This window comes from Stigmatopora argus, chromosome 6 (genome assembly GCF_051989625.1).
Source record: "Stigmatopora argus isolate UIUO_Sarg chromosome 6, RoL_Sarg_1.0, whole genome shotgun sequence".
NCBI lineage: Eukaryota > Metazoa > Chordata > Actinopteri > Syngnathiformes > Syngnathidae > Stigmatopora > Stigmatopora argus.
This window is the reverse complement of record NC_135392.1, coordinates 3044255-3067570: the sequence shown is the minus strand read 5'-3', so window position 1 is coordinate 3067570 and position 23316 is coordinate 3044255. Positions and strand designations below refer to the sequence as shown.

The window sequence follows — 23316 nt, the reverse complement described above, 5'->3', positions numbered from 1 at the left end:
TGGGTAAAACACTGAGTAGTAGTTTAAGTTCACATTTTAATGTGTGGACAGAAATTTTAGATGATACATTTGATTGATAAAGGCCAGTCAAGATTTTATTAGTATATATTTTTAATTGTTAAATTCCACAAGAGGGGTCACTTTCCAATAGCTAAAGCAAAAATTTAAAAACAACAAGTAATGGCTCAAATATTGGAAAAACAACAAAATAAGTCAGTAGTATAAAAAATATTTCTCAGGAATTTTGCTTTCTGTTTGAGGTTCTGGTGCTGGTGATTGACATTTTAGAACCAGTAGGCTGTTCTGTACTAAGTGGAAAATGTAACAGTTTTCCTGTTACAAAAAAAGCAGTATTTTAATAATAATGCTATGATGGCTGCTAGGAAACGGTGCCCGCAGTGCAGTCTTGATGCCACAGGCTTTCTGCCAGGCTGTCGAGGACAGGTGCAACGGTGTTCAGCCCGTGAGGTTCCTGCCCGCTGCCCGTGCGCAACACCGGCATTTGCCAGGTCTCCTGAAAGACCTCCAGGTCCCTTTCAGAGACGTCACAGTGCATGAACAGGTCGTATCAGAAAAAATATGTCAAGGATTTTTTTTATTCTTCACATTGGTTCAGATTTTACCTAAGAAAAAACAAGCCCTGAATATTCAGTTTTTTATAGATCTAACACGATGTTTATTTTAACTTTTTTAAATATATTTTTAGATTTTACAAAATTATTTTTGAACTAAAAACACAGAAAAAAAGAGTAAAAAATGACAATTATTGATTTAAAAGGGGGAAATCAGAAAATTTAATATACATCTATACTCTTCATTTTAATTTGATCCTAAAACAGAAAGTCGGCACTCATGATTTACTTTCCCGGGCCACACAAAATGATGCGGTGGGCCAGATTTGGCCCCCGGGCCGCCACGTTGACACATGTGGTCTAGACCAAGGGTGTCAGACTCGGGGTGGTTCGCGGGCCGCTTTAACGTCAACTCGATTTCATGTGGGCCGGACAATTTTAGATATAATATTTAGATTTTTTTTATAAATGGATTAAAAGAACTGGATGAAAAGCCCTGAATATTCATTTTTTTTATAAATCTAAAACGTTTATTTTAGCTTTTTTAATATATTTTACAAAATGATTTTTGAACTAAAAACACAAAAAAATGATTAAAAATGACAATTATTGATTTAAAAGGGGGAAAATAAGGAAATTTAATATACATCTATACTCTTCATTTTAATTTGATCCTAAAATAGAAAGTCGGCACTCATGATTTACTTTACCGGGCCATACAAAATGATGCGGCGGGCCAGATTTGGCCCCCGGGCTGCCACTTTGACACAGGTGTTCTAGGGCATGACCCCATTAGCTCCAAGTTATCTTAGGTTCTAAAAGCCCAAGACTGCAAAATTGTACTATTATGTACAGTAGAGAAGACTACATACCCCTGTTTTAAGATAGATGACCCAACATAATTAGTTTCTGAAACCCCACCCCCACTCCCATCCATAATGCCACACCCTCTTCTACAACTCGATTGGAAAGAAAAAAAAATGCAGCATACACAATCAATTGCATTCAAACTTATTTTACAGTAAGCTAGCCATGGAAAATGGTGGATAAACATCTGAAAGGATACTTTGTTCCGACCACCAAAGTGGCAACGGAGCCCTCAGCTGACTCGTTCCACTTTGTAATTTGATTGGGGAGGTCATCAAAAGATGTTCTATCAGTAAAAGAGAACAGGAAAAGAACAGCATCCGCCTTCTCCTTACAAGACTGGAAAGAAGGAACAGAAGGTTGTTTAGGATTTATTTATTTATATTATAAATAACCAGACCTACCGGTAGCAGGTGGTCAAACCGCCGTAAGGCAGTTTCTCCGCAGTCCCACAGCTGGAAACGAAAGAACAGCACTGTACTGCTTTCTTTCAGCTTGACCGGCCAGTAAATAACAGTAGTCTCAATGCCTTAGGCAAAAAATAAATAAGTAAATACATCAATGTCCATTTTATATGTACAGTAATACCTCGACATACGAGCAATTTGCGATAGGAGTATCATTTCGAGCAAATATTTACCTTGAGTTACGAGATACATTTTTGACTAAACTTATTTTTGAGTGTCTGTATTGTAATCCAGGTTCATTTTTTTTTTTTTTTAATGTTACGAGCGTGTTGCCGTGCAAAAAGTCTCCTTTGCGAAATCCGTCCAATTTTAGTACTATTAAACATCATAACCACTAGTTATTTGTTACTTTGTTAATAGATGGTGAATTAGAACAAATAATAATGTCTTTCCAATCCAATATTCTGTTTTTGGTGGTTTTTCAGGGGGTTGGAACGAATTAATTTGTTTTTAGTTCATTTCTATGGGAAACGTTGATTTGAGATACGAGTAAATCGATATACGAGCTCAGTCCCGGAACGCATTGAGCTCGTATCTCAAGGTATCACTGTAATTGGACCTGTCTAAGATGAATTATAGCAAGAACCAGGGTTCTTACCTGTAGTTTCATAGTGCATGCTGGGTATTTCCAGGCCGGCCAATCGTGCAGCGAGAGATGTTTTACCGACCCCACTTTTGCCCGATAGGAAGACTTTATAGTGGACTGTGTTTACGGGGACCTGTGGAGGCATCACTGGAGATTCCAATAGGCCTGTCAATACAAAATTATACACGAATTTGATTGACTGACAAAATATCATATTTTTTTGTAGATTACCGAATATCTTCCGTTTTTTCTTGTGGACTATCTTGCTGAAGTATTCTTTGCTTTCTTTGCATAGGTGCCAGTCGGATACGACAATAGAACCTTGTTTTGGAGCGTCAGTCATCTTGTAGCGATGAGGAGAAAAATCTAAATATTCTTTAAGGCTTGTTTATTAATCGCTTTCACAACAGTTAGATGTTATTTAAATCTTGGATAGTCCGTGTTTTGGCCATTATCCCGTGACTTTATTTTCTTTGCTACTGTCGCATTATTATTACGTCATCGCCGCGACTTTGTCTTTTGGTTCCGGTATCCTCCACGCTGTGATGTTGCCTTTGGAGTTCAATGTACGTGCACTATATTTTATATTTTGATCGTAAGCACAACTTTGCAAAACGGGCGAAATCGGATCAATTTAAGGCACTTTACGTTTTATTAGTTCAAAGCTTACGAAATGTAAAAGCTCCACATCATGAGCGATCACAACTAAATCCGCTGCTTCAGAGTTTGGCTCGCAGTAAAATGAAAAATAACTTATCGTAAACTACAAATTTGCCTGATTATGGTCCAACTGGATATTTGGTTCTTATACTAGTCAAAGCTCACATTGCTAATTAACCTAATTTAATTTTCATATGTAAACCTTAACACTTAACTCTGCTAATATTTCTCCAACTAATACTCTCATTAAGCATCGATTACAATTAAAACTAAGCATACTTAGTGCTCGAATCAAAGCGCTTTAATCTAAATTATTTTAATAAACGCCTTAATTTTCTAATTCCCCATGTAGCAATTTTCGTCTGAATCTAGCCATCATGTGTATTGCCGCTAGAGGGTGCTAAGCGGCTTTTTTACCGTTCCAACGTTCCTGAGCGCACATCTGCTAAAACTTAATACCAATTTAAAACCCAAAAGGGAAATACTTTTAAACACCCCATATGTCGTCGTTAACGATATTCATTCACTTTGAACTCAAATTCCCTCGACCCTCTGCCTCCCCCATGGCATTATTGCTTTTACAGCTCATAAAATACGATGACCGTGACACACAATTCCTCATTGTTTGGATCAGTGAAAAAGAAAGAAAAAAACAGGTGTTCCCCACATAGCATCACACGGTATAATATTATCCTCGGTATAAGGTATCCGAAACAAGCCTTTGCGTGTCTAACGTATAAATGAGTGAACTTAAATGCTGTCCTGAGGCGGAGATAGTTTGGAATTTTCTTTATGCTCTCATGTTGGATTTCCTAACGTATTCGCTTTATAATCACTGGTGTCAAAGTGGCGGCCCGGGGGCCAAATTTGGCCCGCCGCATCATTTTGTGCGGCCAGAGAAAGTAAATCATGAGTGCCGACTTTCTGTTTTAGGATCAAATTAAAATGGAGTATAGATGTATATTAAATTTCCTGAGTTTCTCCCTTTTAAATCAATAATTGTAATTTTTAATCCATTTTTTTCTGTTTTTAATTCAAAAATCATTTTGTAAAATCTAAAAATATGTTTAAAAAAAGCTAAAATAAACATTGTTTTAGATCTATAAAAAAATGAATATTCAGGGATTTTAATCCAGTTCTTTTAATCCATTTATAAATAAAAAAAATCTAAATATTATATCTAAAATGGTCCGGCCCACGTGAAATCAAGTTGACGTTATAGCGGCCTGCGAACCAACCCGAGTCTGACACCCTTGCTTTAAATGCTAATGCTAATCTATGTGATTATGATGTGGTGGGGGCAGTATGACCAAAGATCATAACAAAACAATAATCAGCTATTATTAAAAAAAAATCTAATTGCCAAGGAAAATCATGAGTATTGTTATTCTAATTAATGTTCTTTTTGGCTAGTTTCTATAGTGAACAACAAATCGTTGTATCATTGAATATAAGTTGTGCTGCTCCAAAACTATACATGTGTTCTCCACTTTGCCAATGCTGTCTTGTGTTTGCATACCTGTCAACCTCTGCCGATAACTGCCCTTATAAATGAATATGATTCCCCTTACAAACACCGTACGAGTCGTACGGTGTTTGTAAGGTTTTTGGGGGTTTGTAAGGGGAATCATAATCATTTATAAGGGCAGTTATCGGCAGAGGTTGACTGGTATGCGTTTGTGTATGTGTTGGGGTAGCTAGGCTGCCAGAACACACTCACGTTTATGTGTGACATTCAACTTCACTTTGGCAAGGTCAACCAGTTTGTCCAAAAATCCAGTTAAGGTGACATACTTCTACCCTTTCTCCTCAAACATACACAATGTTGCTTTATTAATAAGACACTTCATCTCATTTTCTGAACTGCTTTATCCTCAATAGGGTCGCAAGGGGTGCTGTAGCCTATCCCAACTGATTTCAGGCCAGAGGCAGAGGAGACACCTTGAATCGGTGGTCAGCCAATCGCAGGGCAGGATGAGACAAACAGCCAATCACTCAAAGGTAGGGGAAATTTAGTGTCCAATTAACTTAGCATGCATGTCTTTGGAATGTGGGAGGAAACCGGAGTACCCGCAGAAAACCCACATTCCAATTAACTTACCATGCATGTCTTTGGAATGTGGGAGGAAAATTGAGTACCTGGAGAAAACCCATACAGTCCAATTAGCTTAACATGCATGTCTTTGGAATGTGGGAGTAAACCGGAGTACCCGGAGAAAACCCACACAGTCCAATTAACTTACCATGCATGTCTTTGGAATGTGGAGGGAAACTGGAGTACCCGGAGAAAATCCACAGTCCAATTAACTTACCATGCATGTCTTTGGAATGTGGGGGGAAACTGGAGTACCCAGAGAAAACCCATACAGTCCAATTAACTTTCCATGCAGGTCTTTGCAATGTGGGAGGAAACTGCAGTACCCGGAGAAAACCCACAGTCCAATTAACTTACCATGCATAAAATTTAAGTTATATATATTGCTAACAATTGTAAAAAAAGACTAGATTTGTTGCTAGTTGCTATGGAGACAAGAGTTTTTACACCAGCTATTTATTAAAAAATGCTAATTTAGCTCTCTGACAGACTATTGAAATATTTCCTTCATATTTAATCTTGAATATTTGACAAGCATAAAGGCAACTCTTGGTTTTATTTACACTCAAATCAATTGCCCGACATTACATGCTCAACATTAGAATTCCTCTTGGCGTAACAATAACATAAATATAAAATAAATATTAAATAAACATTTTCAGCGGTATTAAGACATGTAAACAACAAGTAAGATGATTTTGAATAAGATGCTGCAAGACGGAGCCAAAACTACAAAAATCCAAAATAAGAACGTGTGATTCTTTACCCTGAGCGGAACAATCTTTGCCAACAGTTCGATTTTCAGAACACGCGTGTACAAAAATAAATGTTTGGATCCTGAATATTCATTTAAACAACAACAAAGATGCCCTTAATCACCAAGAGCGTTTTACTATTCGGGTCAAAACAAAACCCAAAAGCGCTCTCGTTTTTTTTGCTTTTCTTCCACTTTTGTTTCAGTTTGCTCACAACGAGCCTACGTCAGTTTTTTTTGTCAGTCTCGTTCCCTGTCGGCATTGCCTTCGGGTTCCTATTCAGTCATTTTCTTCTTCTTTTTTTGAAACAGCGAGAGGATCTACCCCTGCATTTTCAGTCCTGGCCAATCACGAGGTCAAATGCAGCCGTTGGGAATGCGGCGGTCAAACGGCGAAGACGCTGAGGGAGCTGCATTCGTCTTTCAGGCCGAGGATGCTGTAGACGATCCGTTTCATGTGGCCTGGCAGGCGGACGCCGATATTCCTGATGTCCCTTGAAGGAGGTAAGAAGAAATGTTAAGAATATAAAAAAAAAAATCTAACTTGTGTTAAGCTGTGTATATTATTTAAAAAATATATATACCGTATTTTCTCCAAAATAGACAGGGCGCCTTATAATCCAGTGTGATTTATATATGGGAAAAAAATTAAAATGTGTCATTCGTTGAGGGTGCGCCTTATAATGCGGTGCGCCTTATTGTCGTGAAAATACGGTATGTGGTTATTAATGATATAATGGATGATAGGTATTAAATGTCGGGGAAAACATTATTAGAAAAAGTCACTTTAGCTACAAAGGTGTCAATGATTGGCTATTGCAATGGTTCGTTTTTTTATTCTTGCTAAAAGGGTAAATAAGATAAAATTTACAGCAATAATGAACAATAGTGTTTTATTTGGGGACTATAAGCAGTGTATTTTTGTTTTTATTCATTTTATATTAACGTATTAATTCATACTTTTTTCTTCTAAAATGGAAAAAAAAAATTAGTACAATTATAAAAATGAATATTTATAATATATTTTTGTTGATCTAAAATAGAAAAAATATCTTATTAGTTAGATCTTGAAGGGTTAAATTGTATAAAATTAACAATAATAATCAACTATAGTGTTTTATTTGGGACCATAAACATTGTATTTTTGTTTTGATTCATTTTATTTTTAATTGACGTTTTATTAATTCATGCATTTTCTCTTCCAAGAGAAAACAATTGTACAAATACAAAAATGAATATTCATTTAAATTTAAATTAAGTTACACCTAGAAGGGTTAAATACTATGAAATTTACAACAATAATCAACTATAGTGTTTTATTTGGGGACTATAACAAGTGTATTTTAGTTTTTATTCATTTTATTTTTTATTAACATTGTATTAATTCATACTTTTTTTCCTTCTAAAATAGAAAACAAATATTCGTACAATACAAAAATAATATTTATAAGTTAGACCCGGTGTCCACATATGATGGCCCACACTTGTATAAAAAATGTTATTAATTTGTGTAACATGCTTATTTATGTATTTACTTATTTATTTTATTTAGCTCTACAATGTCTTTTACTGTGTCTGTATTTTCACCTTCTTGTGACTTCAACAAAGTGAATTTGCCGAGTACGGTAAGAATAAAGTTGAATTTAATCTAAATGACCCTGTACTTCCTATAATGCGTAACTAGCTCATGTTAAATGCTAAAAAAATTGAAGTAATTTTGCGGACCCCAGTTCAAGTCCAACTGCCAGCAGACTGGTATGCCACGGTGAGGCTAAAATGCCAAACAATCCTAACAAATGTTGCCAACACAGTGGATTCTTTTGATCCCAGCTGGTATGTGCAGCTGAATCTCTCGCACGTATACTTACTCGGGCCTGAGGGCGAGCACCTGCTCCATGGTGGAGACCCCCGCCCGGGCGAAGCTCTCGTTATATTGGCTCATTTTGATGGACTCCAGCCACTCTGGAACCGAGCGGAACATGGTGCCGTCGCAGCCGCTGGTACTGGGCAGGCGGATGGACACGCTGGTGGGGGGGATGGTGGACAAATGGATGTTAATTGTCGTCTTGTAGTCAAATGGATAGACTTTAAAAAGTTTTTTTTTTGGTTTGCATACCGTGGGTCAAAGTCGGCAATGGTGCTCAAAGATTCGGGACTTTGAAGAAGCTTGTCTAGGATGTTCACGATGTCACTAAAACGAGGTCTTTTGGAGCGGTCGTGCTGCCAGCATTGGAGCATCAGTTGGTAAATGGCGGAGGGGCAGTCCATGGGGGCGGGCAGCCGAAAGGCCTCGTTGATGGCTTTCATCACCTGGTCGACAAAAAACAAAAAAAAACAGATTTCAATTGATTTCTGATTCGCCAGACGGAGTCTATACCTGATTAAAATACAGTAATACCTCGACATGTGAGCAATTTGACATACGAGTAAAATTTTGGGCAAATATTTATCTTGAGATACCAGACATTTTGATATACGAGCAGAGAGCGGACGCGAGAGGCTGCTCATAAGAACATCATGGCCACTGTCTTTCTGGTCGCAACTCCCTCGTGTAATGTCTCTGCGAGCACTGGGCGGAGCCTTGCATTTTTTCAGTGTTTTTTCCCCCCGTTAGTCAGTGCGAATGGCGGAGTGATCGCTAATACGAGAGAAGTATATACTACTTTTTGTTGGCAAGTGATCGTGCGTTATTCTATTGTGAGGACATTTGTGTGCATCATTTTGGGAATATTTTGAAGGGAAGACAAAAGCAAACAACCCTCGATAGGTTGCGTCTGAAAGTCAGGGTGCCCTTGGCTCTATTTGCCCCGCCTCCACACTGACTAAGACGCAACCTATCGAGGGTTGTTTGCTTTTGTATTCCCTTCAAGATATTCCCAAAATGATGCACACAAATGTCCTCACAATAGGATAACGCACGACCACTTGCCAACGAGAAGTAGTATACTCCTCTCGTATAAAAATAACACTGAAAAAATGCAACGGTCTGCCAAAGTATCAAAATGTCAAACAAAATTAGAATTAAGTTTAGTGTAAGGTTAGATTAAACTTGTTTTTTAGTGTGTCCACATCGTAATCCAAGCTCATTTAAAGTTATGTTACGTTACGAGCGCGTTGAGAAGCATTTCTGGTCAACATTAACCGCTATATTTGAGGGATTACTGTAAACAAATGTGTCGCTCCAGCGAATGTTACCTCGTGGTTGCTCATGTCCCAGTATGGCCGCTCTCCAAAAGCCATGACCTCCCACATGACGATGCCGTAACTCCACACGTCGCTGGCCGAAGTGAACTTCCTGTACGCGATGGCTTCGGGGGCCGTCCAGCGGATGGGGATTTTGCCTCCCTGCGTAGAAAAGAAGAACGAGTCAGGCGTGGCGCCCGAAGACGAAAACCCGGCGGTCAATAGACTTACTTTAGTCGTGTACGTCCCCTCGGCGTCGTCCTCCAGGACGCGTGACAGCCCAAAGTCGGACACTTTGCACTCCAGGTCGCTGTTGACCAGAACGTTCCTCGCCGCCAAGTCCCGGTGCACGTAGTTCATGTCGGAGAGGTACTTCATGCCGGCGGCGATCCCGCGGAGCATTCCCCCAAGTTGGTAGGCGGGAATCTCACCGTCCCGATCCTGTGGGAATGGATGGATGAGGGTTAGGGTTCTCCCATGGACGTGAAATTTGAACTTATGATCCAGTGTTAGGACCGCCCATCGTTTGTAATCTTGTTCTTACCTTGAGGTAGAGGTCAAGAGCGCCATTTTCCATGTACTCGGTTACAATCATGGCGTGCTTGACTGCAAAATAAAAAGGAAGGGAGTCATTTCGTCGTTGTTTTGGACCAATTCAAGACGATCCATGTTTATTGCAGTGTTTCCCAACCAGTGAGACGTGAGCATTGGTCATGGGAAATTGCAAGAAGTCATACAATGTAATATTCAGAGAGAAAAATGAATATAGCGAGATTAAAATTGAACTATTACAAGGTTAAAATCTAAAAAAGATAAATTATAGGTTGTACTATTACAAGATTCAAATTGTGAAACAGTCATTTTGTTGCTTATTTTTATCTAACATGAAGTGGAAGATGTTTGGTTTCTCGCGCATCAGCTCTTGCCGACATAATAAAGTCTGTGTGCACAACACTTTTTTGGCGTAATATTAGGAGATTGAAGTCATATTTGGAGAAAAGTCATAGAATGATGCAATTAAAAACATGACATGACTTATTTTTGCATCATTCGAACCGGAAGTTGTTCAGGGTCTGCAGACGTCAACTCAGGTCAATGTAAAAAATTTGATTTTGCAATAATTTTGGAGGTCTATGTGATTCCTACTGATGAAACTTTGATGCAAATGACTATTGTGAATATAGGCGACACAGTTTTAAATTAAAAACATTCAGATGGTGGTGTCCCTTGAGATTTTCTCAATGCAAAAAGTGCACCGCAGCTCAAAAAAGGTTGGGAAACACTGTAGTATTGGAAAAAATAATAAAAAAATCTTACATTTGGTGACAACTCCTTCCAAACGAATGATGTTGGGATGCGAGAACTGTCCCATGATGCTAGCCTCACTCAGAAAGTCTTGCCTTTGCTTTTCAGAGTAACCCGGCTTGAGGGTCTTGATGGCGACGGCCACCTCCCCCCGGGAGGGCGACTTCATCACTCCCCGGAACACTTCGCCAAACTCGCCTGGTGGACGGACAGAACAGGACACGGCGTCACCTCCTGAAGTCGTCTCGATCTCAACGCCAACAGCTAAGCGATCCAAACACTCACCCACGCCAATGACTTTTTGCTTGCCGATGGCGTTGGGGTCAATTTCCGTCACGAACTTTTGAATGGCGATGTTGGGATCCTCGTACATGTGTGGATCCACGTAGGTTTTTAGAGGCTTCAACTGATCTGAACGCCATTAAAAAATACAAATCAATCAGATAACAGCGTCGCCAAAAAATACAACGTCATGACATCATACCTGAAGAAAAATAGGGGTCCTCCGGCCCCCCTCGACGACGAGATCTCAGCCGCCTGAGTTGAAAAAGTGAAAAAAAAAAACATAAGGAAAAATGACATGCTACAGACAGGAATGTTAATAAGAAGCTCCCCCACAAGCTTCATAGCAAAATACATTAATCCCCCCCCCCCCGTCTTCCATGGGGGTCACATTCCACAAGCTCTCATAAAAACTTAAACTTGTCCAATAATGGCTGCCCCCTGCCCGTATTAAAATAAAAATGTACTCCCACACACCAACCTTTTGCGTAGCAACAGGACAGCCACAACAATGAGAAGAACCACGGCGACTCCGGCGACCGCTCCCATTACCATCGTGGAGGGGCTTTGGATTTGTGATTCAGCTGTACGAAAATAAATAAAAACAAACAAAATGGAATCATGAAATGCTCTTATTTCAAGAGTGCATGTTTTCACAGGTGAGCCTATCCCAGCTGACTCACACTCGGGGCTAATTTAGTTGTTGACATTTTGTCTGCAAAGCCATACCTGTATAATAGACTCCCATAGAAACTACAGATACATAACAAGTTAAATGATCAAAATATAGCGTCAAGAAAAATTATAAAAAAGTTGTTTTTTTAAATTGGTCAATCTAGTCTTTGGATTACTTTGTTTTTCTATTCATTTTTTTAACTGTTAGGACATTTTAACATTAAATTAGCAGGATTGGATGATGGAATACTTGGTTGATATACCGTATTTTCTCGCGTATAAGCCGCATGCTTAGAATTGCCTTAAAATGGTTGAATTTGACAATTTCTCTCGTATAAGCCGCCCCCTGATTCAGAGTTTTCAACTGCATATTCATGGTTTTAATAGGGAGTACAACTGTTTTACTTTGAAGGGAAAATCTTAAGAAAAATCATCGCACGTGCTATTTCGGAGATACTATATGAATCGAAAGGATCGTCTGCTAAGACAAATTCAAAAAGGAAGTCATGTGAGCAGTACAACCAGGAAGTGTGTCCGTAGCGGTCTAGTTTGTCATCCCTAGGTAAGATGGTGGCGCCCTCAGCGAGCAGGTAAGTGAGTTTTTTCACGTTATATGCAAGATACGGTTTATTTTGTTTCTTGAATTTCATTTCTAGATGTCAAAATCAATTTTGTAAAGCGTCTGTTCTCTATTTTGAAATAAATGACCGTTGCGTTATGGCATTTCGTGCATGTCAAGTCTAATTTGTGCGCATATAAGCCGTAGCCTCGATTCAGTCATCATTTTTTTCAACGACAAATACAGCGTATATGCCAGAAAATACATTAACTTAACATCGTGAGGTCGATGTTTTCCTATTTTAGATCGTAAACTAAAATCAGCTAGCCCACAGGTGTCAAAGTGGCGGCGCGGGGGTCAAATCTGGCCCACCACATCATTTTGTGTGGCCCGGGAAAGTAAATCATGAGTGCCGACTTTCTGTTTTAGGATCAAATTAAAATGACGAGTATAGATGTATATCAGATTTCCTGATTTTCCCCCTTTTAAATCAATAATTGTAATTTTTTAATCAATTTTTTCTGTGTTTTTAGTTCAAAAATCATTTTGTAAGATCTAAAAATATATTTTAAAAAAAAGCTCAAATAAACATTGTTTTAGATCTATAAAAAAACTGAATATTCAGGGCTTTTAATCCATTTATAAAAAAATCTAAATATATCTAAAAAGGTCCGGCCCACCTTAAAATCAAGTTGACGTTAAAGCGGCCCGCGAACCAACCCGAGTCTGACACCCTTGTTCTAACCCGAGCACCACTTACCTATTGGTGGTGTGTGGAACTCATACTCCGTGCTGTAGCTTCCAGCAATCCCTTCGGGACCGAGCGGTTGCACCCTGAACAAGTAGGTGGTGTCTGGGGTGAGGTCATTAATGTGCACGGAGCTCTTGTCCAGGATCAGGACCGTGTAGGTGGTGACATCACGTTCTCCGTCGCCGTCCTTCAAAAAAGATGAAAATAAAGGTTAAAAGGCTGGATTAGGACGGGGGGGGGGGGATCATCTTCCCGAGAAAACATCAAGAAGCCCCCCACGACAAAATCTCCCCAAAAAGCCCTCGGTCTTACTTTTCTGCGGTACATGAGCTCATAGCGATGACTGATGTGCGCCGGAGGTCGGCGAGACAGAGTCCATGACAGAGACAGGCTGGTGGGGCCGCGATCATCCAGATGGATCAACGTCACCTTTGGGGGGTCTGGCGAGATGGTCGGGGAGAAGGCGAAGAACGAAAACAAACGTTAGTGACTCACTGGAGTCGTGGACCTTGGAAGGAGAAGGTTTTGGGGATCTAGTGGGTGGCCTGAATTCCCTCCCCCTTGTTCAAAAAGTCATGTTTTTGCAAATATGTTCAAAACATTTTTGAAGTTTGAGGGTGACCGACAGTATGAAGTCAGTTTGACAGCAATCCCAGATGAATAAAATGGGTAGTATACATCTAAGTAGGTCTTAGGCAATTATAGTCGAGCCCAAAAATGATTCATAGCCTGGACGCAAGTGTTTTATTAAAATCAGACTTTTTGCACGGCAACGCGCTCGTAACATAACATAAACAAATTTAAATGAAGTAGGATTTTGATGCAGACACACTTAAAAATAAATTTAATCTAGCCTTACACTAAACTGAATTCTAATTTTGTTTGAAATTTTGATACCTTTAGCATTACTTGTTGAATTTAGGAATGGAATAAAATTCAAACGAACTACAACCGCCTGGATGGAAAGCATTTGAGACAATGATTAGTGAATAAAAAATAGACACATTAATAACATGCATTATTTTAGGAATATTTTGAAGGGACTACAAAAGCAAACAACCCTCAATAGGTTGCATCTGAAAGTGGTATCAAAATTAGAATTAAGTTTAGTGTAAGGTTAGATTAAATTTATTTTTGGGTGTCTGCATCGTAATTCAAGTTAATTTAAATTTGTTTGTTATGTTACGAGCGCGTTGCCGTGCAAAAAGTCTGATTTTAATTATATTAAACACATTTTAGTAGTGTTAAACCACTAGTTATTTGTTACTTTAGTGTAAGGGTAGATTAAATTTATTTTTGAGTGTGTCTGCATCATAATCTAAGTTCATTTAAATTTGTTTACTTTATGTTACGAGCGCGTTGCCATGCAAAAAGTCTGATTTTAATCATATTACACACTTTAGTAGTGTTAAACCACTAGTTATTTGTTACTTTAGTGTAAGGTTAGATTAAACTTATTTTTGAGGGTGTCTGCATCGTAATCCAAGTTCATTTAAATTTGTTTGTTATATTACAAGCGCGTTGCGTACAAAAAGTCTGATTTTAGTACTATTAAACTCATTTTAGTACTATTAAACCACTAGTTATTTGTTACTTTGTTAATAGATGGCGAATTAGAACAAATAAAAATGTTTTTCAGATCCAATATCCTGTTTTTGGTGTTTTTTCAGAGGGTTGGAACAAATTAATTAGTGTTTAGTTCATTTCAATGGGAAACGTTGGTTTGAGTTACGAGAAAATCGACATACGAGCTCAGTCCCGGAACGAATTAAGCTCGTATCTCGAGGTACCACCGTACACAAAAAATGCTTCTATTATTGATAAACAATCGAGCCAAAAAGACAGCAAAATGGAATTGATTTTAAAAGAAGCCTTGGCTCACCAGTGTAGTCCAGCGCGGTCGTGATGGTAGCGGTAGGCCTGGCGACGCCATACTGCGACACCCCGCTGTGCGTCTCCACCGTAAACGTGTAGTTGAGATGCGAGTCCAGGTCGCAGACGACAACCGCGGCGTCCCGCAGGTCGGCGGGCCCCGGCTCGAAGCGAACCTTCTCGCCACAAGGGGCGCACGAGACACTATCGCACAGCTCGCACAGCACGCTGTAGGTGAGGTCGGCGCGGCCCCCCGTGATTAGCGGCGGACTCCAGGCCAGCTGCAGACGACCGTCCGCGGACAGCGTGGTGGCCGTCAGTTCGCGGGGGGCGCTGGGTGGAGCTAAGGGAGGAAATCAGTAGAGTTAGCATCCAAATCCAACCCTTGAGTATTACCGAGGGTCTCACCGGAACACGGTGAAGTGGGCGTGTCCGACGGCGAGCGGAAGAATCCGTCCTCGCACTCGCAGCGGGTGGCGCCGACCAATGAGGGCTTGGTATTGGCGGGACACGGCAGACACAGACTGGCGCTCACGCTAGCCTTGAAGTAGCCCGGCTTGCATTCTGCGTCAAAAAGAAATGTTTGGTCATTCACCCGACTAAAAATAACTGGATATTTTTACACGCTGACAAAAATCTGCCCTTAACTTGACTGTGACTTCAACGGTTAGGAATAAACGAGACCCAAAAAACAGGAAGGAATGACGGAACAAAAAGAAAACAATGAGGCTATGTCTGTAACGTTAGGCTTTTCCGCCCAACAGGAAGCTTTTGTTGAAGTAACCTATAATCACCGAGCTTTTGTACACCGAGGAATGAATAGGGATTTCTCGACGCGATGTGTCTTGGCTTGCCTTTTCTACCTGAAGGGGGGCCACGTCTTAGGTCACGCGTTGCCGACTCGGCCGTGTTATCTCACATATTAGCCGCCTCCTTGTATAAGCCTTAAAATTGCCTTAAAATGGTTGAATTTGACAATTTCTCTCGTATAAGCCGCCCCCTGATTCACAATTTTCACCTCCATATTCATTGTTTTAATAGCGAGTACAAATGTGTTATTTTGAAGGGAAAATCTTAAGAAAAATCATCGCACGTGCTATTTCGGAGATACTATATGAAATCGAAAGGATCGTCTGCTAAGACAAATTCAAAAAGGAAGTCAGGTGAGCAGTACAACCAGGAAGTGTGTCCGTAACTGTCTAGTTTGTTCTCTAGGTAAGATGGTGGCGCCCTCAGCGAGCAAGTAAGTGAGTTTTTTTCATGTTTTATGCAAGATACTGTTTTATTTTGTTTCTTGAATTTCATTACTAGATGTCAACATCAATTTTTTTTAGCGTTTTATCTGTCTTTTCTTTATTTTGAAATAAATTACCGTATCAGCCGCATTGTCCCGCGCTATGGCGTTTTGAGCATGTCAAGTTTAATTTGTGCGCATATAAGCCGCACCCTCGATTCAGTCATTATTTTTTAAGCGCCAAATACGGCGGGTAGGCGAAAAAATACGGTAAGTGCTTTCCGTATTGGCCACATTGTCTTGCATTATGACTTTTTGTCCTTGTCACCTTGCAGTTTCGTGCATGTCAAGTCTAATTTGTGCGCATATAAGCCATACCCTCGATTCAGTCATTTTTTTTAGAGCCAAATACGCCATATATGCGAGATAATACGGTAAGTGCTTTCCATATCGGCCGTATTGTCTTGCATTATGACGTTTCCTCTTTGTCACTTTGCATTTTCGTGCATGTCAAGTCTAATTTGTGCGCATATAGGCCGTACCCTTGATTCAGTCATAATTTTTTTTGTGCCAAATGCGGCGTACATGCGAGAAAATACGGTAAGTGCTTTCCATATCGGCCGTATTGTCTTGCATTATGGCGTTTCGTCTTTATCGCCTTGCAGTTTCGTGCATGTCAAGTCTAATTTATGCGCATATAAGCCGTACCCTCGATTCAGTCATCATTTTTTTTGCGAAATTTCTTTTTGCGACTTTTTTTAGTAACATTTTTTAGTGACATTTTTTAGCGACATTTTTAGCGACTTTTTTTAGCAACATTTTTTGCGCCTTTTTTAGCGACTTTTTTTGCAACTTTTTTTAGTGACTTTTTTGCGCCTTTTTTAGCGACATTTTTTGCAACTTTTTTTAGTGACTTTTTTGCAACATTTTTTTTAGTGTAGTATATGTAAGAAAATATAGTAACCTGTCAGGTTATATGATCCCCTCTTCCCGAAAGTGAACTCTTCGCTCGGTCGCCTCCGGCGGAGTCTCGATTTACGACGCCAACGCCGCAACGGACCACAAAAGAGAAACAGCCGGTAATCTGGGTGTTTTTGCCAAAGGAAACGACCCATCGGCCGCCTTGAACATCTTAACCGAGGCGATAAGCGAGCGGACTTTCCCGGCCGGGGGAGGTTAATCAAAATGCCGAGTGGACAAAAGTCGGGGGGCAAGAGGACAGCGTGGACAGTTTTGGTGTGATGTTTCCTGTCTTTCTGACCCTTCCTCCCACTCACGGCAAATTATGACAGGCAAGGTTGAAAAGTTTAATGAAAAAGAGGAAGAGGAAACGCTGTTGGCTGCTTTTCAGAGTTCAGGGGAACAAAACAGCAGGCGTTTTTTTTAGGGGAGGAATGCGGCTGGAAGATGTGGGTGTGTTTCTTCAGGTTGACTGTTGATTGCTCAATGTAATTATTGGATGTAATACAGTACGCTGGAATGAGAGTATGATTCCAACAGGGAAGAGAAACAATTAATCACAGAACACGTGTTGAGATCTTGGCACTTCGTACCCAGTCATCTCCGGAAATGTTTTTTTTTAGACTGAAATGCTCTCGACTATAGATAGAGGGATCTTAAGCACCCCCGCCATAGGAAGAGGACAGCATCGTTAAACGATGACCCTCGTTTTGGGGGTTCAAATTTTATTTTCAGAACGAAACATGGCCGCGTAGTTTCATTTTTTGGGGAATATTTAAACGACAGGAATTAGAGTAACTGCAAAATTGTGCATATGTTCCGAGAAATGGAAAACATGTTTGACAGATCTTCATTAAATGTTGCATAAACATCTTTTTTATCGATTCTGATTTATAGCATGATGGAATATACATTGCAACGTGTTCAAAAATGTTTTTGTTTTTTTTTAAAGGTGGGCCACCAAGACTTTAAAATCAATTGTTTGTTTCCTTACTGTTTTTCTAAATATTTATACTGGTAATCCTTAATTTATTAGTACAGTAATCCCTCAAATATCGCGGCTTCAATTTATCACGATTTTTTTTCTGGGGAAAATGTTTTTTTTTAAATATTTTTATGGTAAGTTCATAAAAATGTGAAAATTTATGCACTGAAAGTAAAATAATTATAATATTTTAAGTAATTTTTTAATTTAATTACATTTTTTTAAAATAAAATAAATTTTAAATACATTATTTTTTTTAAACAGATGGGGGGAACCTACTTTGCGTTTTTTGTTTATCGTGGCCATGTGTGGTCTACATTAACCTCAATAATCGAGGGATTACTGTATAAAAATTCACTCCATACATATTTAAATAACGTTGATAAAAGTAAAAATTCTGGCATTGCTTGACCACGAACGAACCACCACAATTTCCCTTGTTACATTAAAACTAAAATCAAAAATTGCCTTTCTCCGACTTTTTTTGCCCGTATTGAAGGGAGAATTGAACAACAAAATATCATTGATTTGTTGTGATTAGTTTCAACCAATCGTGAGTTGATTTTAGGTCACCAAAAAATGATCTGGCAAGCTTCAAACTGGCAAGTTATGACATCATTCCACTCTTGGACCACTTTATAGAAATGTGCTTCAACTATCGCCATGGTGAAGGATAAGGAACAGGTTGAGAAACAAGATGAATAGAGCGCCTTAAAGGAAGGGGGGGCGGAGCTTCAACAAACAGAAGTTCTCTCTGGGGAGTCACTCAGCGGGTGCGGGGGTCCTTCGGCATAAGAAAAGGAGGCCCGCCCATTTTAATCTCGAGCCCGAGTGCTAGCCACTAAAGAAACTCCCGCCTCTATTCATCCATTGTGTGGACGGACTGGACATGGTGGTGCCATAAATAAATTGCGTTAGTCGTCGCCACTCGTAAAAATGGCGCCATGGCTCACCCTTACACTTTAGAGTTTGTAAAACATGAAAAACATAAGAGTGTACAGAGCCACTGCCACTGGCTCCCGCGTGAACGGCGCCATCCTGGCAATTTTGGGGGTAAAGTTAAGGTATTCGCTAAACGTCCCGGTTGAAATGGATTAAATGTGTATTGCCGAATTGTTCAAATATTGAGAAAATGGGTGTCATTTTGTAGCTTTTTTTATACTGTACGTCGAGAATTACCGTATTTTCTCGCATATAAGCCGCACCCGCGTATAAGCCGTACCTTTAAAATGGCCTTAATCATTGAATTTTACGATTTCACTCGTATAAGACGCCCCCTGATTCCCAATTTTACCCTTAAAATTGCCTTAAAATCGTTGAATTTTACGATTTCTCATCTATAAGCGCCCCCTAATTCAGAATTTGACCCATAAAATTGCCTTAAAACGTTGAATTTTACAATTTCTCGTATAAGCGCCCCCTGATTCACAATTTTACCCTTAAAATTGCCTTAAGATCGTTGAATTTTACAATTTCACTCGTATAAGGCCCCCTGATTCACAATTTTACCCTTAAAATTGACTTAAAATCGTTGAATTTTACGATTTCTCATGTATAAGCGCCCCCTGATTCAGAATTTTACCCATAAAGTTGCCTTAAAACGTTGAATTTTACAATTTATCTCGTATAAGCGCCCCCTGATTCACAATTTTACCCTTAAAATTGCCTTAAAACGTTGAATTTTACAATTTCTCTCGTATAAGCGCCCCCTGATTCATAATTTTACCCTTGGTGTTGGCGCTGGTTGATCGAAACCGCCCATCTAATTGCCCCAAACTCCCCTCGGACGACGGCACGCACGTGAAAAGGACTGGCGTTCCGCACCGGTGCATCTGTTAATTGAATCCGGGCTTTGGCGGCCATTGTTCTAATGAGCGAGAACACGGATTAGTCGGCCCGTTGCGTGCCTTAACCGCCCGGATGAAAGGACCCGAGGGGAGGTAAAGCGGGGCCACGTAACAGCTGTCCCATTGGCCCACTAATCCTCTTGACTAAATTACACTCCGCGCCTAACTAAGCGACCGCGGAAAGCGAGCGCCCCTCGTACGCCAACTGTCGGACCACTGCGAGACAACCTGCTCATTTGTGTCAGTCGGCATTCCTTATCCGTCGCTCCCCCCCCCACAAACCCCCGAAAAACAGTTGGACTCTTCATTGGGGTCTTCCGGAATATCACTTTCGCCGACATTCAATGCCCGGAATGAAGACGTCGCAAGTGTGGAGGAATTCTGTCAATAAGATTGGCTTAAAAAATCGTTTTTAAGAAACCTGGTGGGTTTTTTGCGTTGTTTTTTTTCATGGGAGGGGTGTAGGAATGTGAATTCCAAGTTTTGGATTGGATTGGATGACTTTATTCATCCCGTATTCGGGAAATTTCTTTGGGACAGTAGCAAGAAAAGGAAAAGGAAAAAGGAATGTATTAAGAAATATTATAATGTAATTAAAAAAAAGATAGAAGGGCTGTAAAACACGAAAAACGTAAGAGTAGACAGAGCTACTGCCACTGGGTCCCGCGTGGCTGGCGCCATCTTGGCAATTTTGGGGGTAAAGTTAAGGTATTCGCTAAACGTCCCGGTTGAAATGGATTAAATGTGTATTGCCGAATTGTTCAAATATCGAGAAAATTTGTGTCATTTTGTAGCTTTTTTTATACTGTACGTAAAGAATTACCGTATTTTCTCGCATATAAGCCGCACCCGCGTATAAGCCGTACTTTTAAAATGGCCTTAATTATTGAATTTTACGATTTCACTCGTATAAGACGCCCCCTGATTCACAATTTTACCCTTAAAATTGTCTTAAAATCGTTAAACTTTACAATTTCTCTCGTATAAGCGCCCCCGATTCACAATTTTACCCTTAAAATTGCCTTAAAATCGTTAAATTTTACAATTTCACTCGTATAAGACACCCCCTGATTCATAATTATACCCTTAAAATTGCCTTAAAATCATTGGATTTTACGATTTCTCGATTAGTCGATTAAAATCAAGCCCCACTGCTGCTACTATACAATATCAAGTCCAACTCCGGACCATGAAATCATTGTAATCCCTCATAAATATTTCCCGTCTTCCTTCCTTCCTATTCATGCATAACGTCTGTTTCCGGAGCTCATAGCGAGCGAGTCCACCATCCGCGGTCATTGGCGAGAAGCATTCCTCGCTTCCTCCAACCTCATCCTGCCCCTCGTCCTCGATCCCTTTGAAGCGCCTAGCCCGCTAAGTCACCGCGTTTCGCATTGGTCGGCGTGGAAGGAATGGCGACGTTGCCAGTCAAGGTGACTGGAAAACAGCGGGAGTCATAAACCGCAATCCTGACTAAGAGAGGCGTGCCGGGGCAGCGTCCCTGTAATCTGCGGTTTCTGGTTGCCCTGGGCGACGAGCCCAAACAAAATACCAAAGGCGCAGGTAGCCGCCTAAGAGCGATTCACACGGGCCTTCTTTTAGTCAATCAGTGCAACAGGTGACGCCAGGGTGAAAGAATTCCTTTCAGAAAAATCCCCGCACCACGCCGTGCCCTTCCTCCCCTCCTTCCTGTGCTCTCCGCTATCCTCCCACACTTCCTCAAACACACACATATATACACACATACACACCCACACACACACCACACCCCGGCATGCCAAAGAAAGTCCGTTTTCCACAGTATATACAGTAGGCATACCACAGCTATGTCTCTTTGCTCTCACCTCGTTTTTTTTTTATTGACTCACCGCTTCTCTTCGGGGATAACGTAACCCGACATTTCGACATCCATGTCAAGCGCCAATCATGTGACTTAAAATAGAATGCTAACATTCCTTTCAGTGGCCCAAACGGGAAAGGTTTCGTCTTCTCTTAAGGGGTGATGGTACGGAAAGTGTAGTTTTACAAGGAAAAACTGGATTTAAATTTGGTCTGGGGCTTTTTTGGGGGGGTTGGATCATGTTGGTTTATTTGCTATGTTGCGGGCCACAATGAAAATGAGATTTAGAAGATTTACTGGATTTAGAATTCAGGATTATTCACGTTTTTTTGGCTGGCTTGGAGCTCCTTTCTAAAAAAAGTAAAGAGTTGGGAAGCCTTCAAACCTGAACTCGCACTACAAATTTGGTCTGTAGAGGGCATTTTTGGAGGGTCGGATCATGTCGATTTATTTGCTATGTGGTCCACGACGAAAATGAGATTTAGAAGATTTCCTGGATTTCGAATTCAGGACCGTTCACGTTTTTTTGGCTTACTTGGAGCTCCTTTCTAAAAAAGTAAAGAGTTGGGAAGTCTTCAAAACCGAACTCGCACTACAAATTTGGTCGTAGAGGGCATTTTTTGGTGGTTCGGATCATGTCGATTTATTTGCTATGTGGTCCACAACGAAAATGAGATTTAGAAGATTTCCTGGATTTAGAATTCAGGATTATTCACGTTTTTTGTGCTCGCTTGGAGCCCCTTTCTAAAAAAGTTAAGCGTTAGGAAGTCTTCAAAACCGAACTCGCACTACAAATTTGGTCTGTAGAGGCCATTTTTTGGTGGGTCGGATCATGTCGATTTATTTGCTATGTGGTCCACAACGAAAATACGATTTAGAAGATTTAGAAGATTTCCTAGATTTAGAATTCAGGATTATTCACGTTTTTTTGGCTCACTTGGAGCTCCTTTCTAAAAAAAGTAAAGAATCGGTAAGTCTTCAAACCCGAACTCGCACTACCCCAAGATGGACTAGCCATGACTCAGTACTCGCCACGCTAATTTCATCAAGACAAGAAATCCTTGGAGTATTTTAAGGAAATGAAAATCTGGGAACGGTTTTAAACAGCCAACAAAAAGTCTGGTACTTCTTTAAACTTAATAGCATATCGGACTTCCCGTTAGGACACCTCAACAAGGGCTGGCTCTAGAGGTGACTGTGTAGTTCCCTTCAAAAAGAGTGCCGCAAATACCAGGAACTAAAAAAAACAATTAACATACATGAACTCCCGCCTCCGAAACTCTTGGCCAATCATCTTAAAACCTGACAATTAGACAAACAAATTGCGATCACAACCCTGTCTAAAACTGCTACCTATGCTAGCATATGTCAGCATTTATCTTCAACCTACACAAGGGACTAAAGATAAAAATTAGCCCTCGGCTACAATCTTACATATTTCCATATACATGTTTATTAACATGAATATAAATATGTATTAATATGTGCTGTCCCTTATGAAATAAATCAAACTCAAACTCAAATTCACCATCATAATACTGGAAAAACATGCAGCTATAACAACTTCCTGTCTGTGGAATTGAGCCAATAAAGTGTCAATCTCTTTTTGTACTTCCTCAAAACTGTTTCCACAAACTGGTCCGCACATAAATGTCAAAATATCTTCAAAGTAGCTTGAAAGGAAAAAAAAATGTACTACTCGCGTACTACCTGAAGACAGCGTCTAATTGTCGGGCAATTTCTGCGTCTGTGATGTCATTGTACAAACATGGAGAGACATTTTTCAGCTGCCTCATCTAACTGCAAACTGCCGGTTTTGCTT

The 23316-nt window shown here is 40.1% G+C and overlaps 3 protein-coding genes across 9 annotated transcripts in view; 1 reads left to right on the top strand and 2 right to left on the bottom strand.

The window, feature by feature from the left end:
* Positions 1–87: 87 nt before the first annotated feature.
* cplane2 (ciliogenesis and planar polarity effector 2) lies at positions 88–3012 on the bottom strand. 2 transcript variants are annotated; one of them, XM_077603184.1, is made up of 5 exons: positions 2724–3012; positions 2505–2639; positions 1844–1968; positions 1639–1778; positions 88–569 (listed from the first exon to the last, which is right to left on the bottom strand). In XM_077603184.1, the coding sequence occupies exons 1-5, from the start codon at positions 2833–2835 to the stop codon at positions 380–382; spliced, it is 702 nt and encodes a 233-aa protein (XP_077459310.1). In that variant the 5' UTR covers positions 2836–3012; the 3' UTR covers positions 88–379. The 2 variants fall into 2 exon arrangements, with proteins under 2 accessions (XP_077459310.1, XP_077459309.1); XM_077603183.1 differs by having other exon boundaries at positions 2505–2657; positions 2724–3008.
* LOC144075797 (uncharacterized) lies at positions 2327–11513 on the top strand. Its single transcript, XM_077603198.1, has 5 exons — positions 2327–3058; positions 4854–4937; positions 5034–5153; positions 6314–6505; positions 10598–11513. Exons 1-4 carry the CDS (start codon positions 3038–3040, stop codon positions 6404–6406), a joined length of 318 nt encoding a protein of 105 aa, XP_077459324.1. The 5' UTR covers positions 2327–3037; the 3' UTR covers positions 6407–6505; positions 10598–11513.
* epha2a (eph receptor A2 a) overlaps positions 5785–23316 on the bottom strand; it is a 44710-nt gene continuing 27178 nt past the window's right edge. For 3 of the 6 annotated variants that reach the window (XM_077603179.1, XM_077603180.1, XM_077603174.1), the window contains exons 4-15: positions 15037–15192; positions 14639–14971; positions 13069–13196; positions 12766–12943; positions 11253–11355; positions 10974–11026; positions 10502–10900; positions 9729–9790; positions 9197–9625; positions 8118–8311; positions 7870–8025; positions 5785–6495 (exon numbers count right to left, since the gene is read on the bottom strand). In XM_077603179.1, the coding sequence (XP_077459305.1) occupies positions 6387–6495; positions 7870–8025; positions 8118–8311; positions 9197–9625; positions 9729–9790; positions 10502–10900; positions 10974–11026; positions 11253–11355; positions 12766–12943; positions 13069–13196; positions 14639–14971; positions 15037–15192 (2300 nt within the window). In that variant the 3' untranslated portion in view covers positions 5785–6386. The remainder of the gene's footprint in view (positions 6496–7869; positions 8026–8117; positions 8312–9196; positions 9626–9728; positions 9791–10501; positions 10901–10973; positions 11027–11252; positions 11356–12765; positions 12944–13068; positions 13197–14638; positions 14972–15036; positions 15193–23316) is intronic. The other 3 variants (XM_077603178.1, XM_077603175.1, XM_077603176.1) reach the window with 3 other exon arrangements.

Bases quoted from the DNA above. Each gene is read 5' to 3' on its own strand.
- LOC144075797 (XM_077603198.1), top strand. From the start codon at position 3,038: ATGTTGCCTTTGGAGTTCAAT. The intron at 3,059-4,853 runs GTACGTGCACTA...TGGGGTAGCTAG, and splicing joins TGTTGCCTTTGGAGTTCAAT to GCTGCCAGAACACACTCACG. The intron at 4,938-5,033 runs GTGACATACTTC...TATCCTCAATAG, and splicing joins TGTCCAAAAATCCAGTTAAG to GGTCGCAAGGGGTGCTGTAG.
- cplane2 (XM_077603183.1), bottom strand. From the start codon at position 2,835: ATGACTGACGCTCCAAAACAAGGTTCTATTGTCGTATCCGACTGGCAC. The intron at 1,969-2,504 runs GTAAGAACCCTG...TTTTTGCCTAAG, and splicing joins CATGCACTATGAAACTACAG to GCATTGAGACTACTGTTATT. The intron at 1,779-1,843 runs GTAGGTCTGGTT...CCTTCTTTCCAG, and splicing joins GGTTTGACCACCTGCTACCG to TCTTGTAAGGAGAAGGCGGA.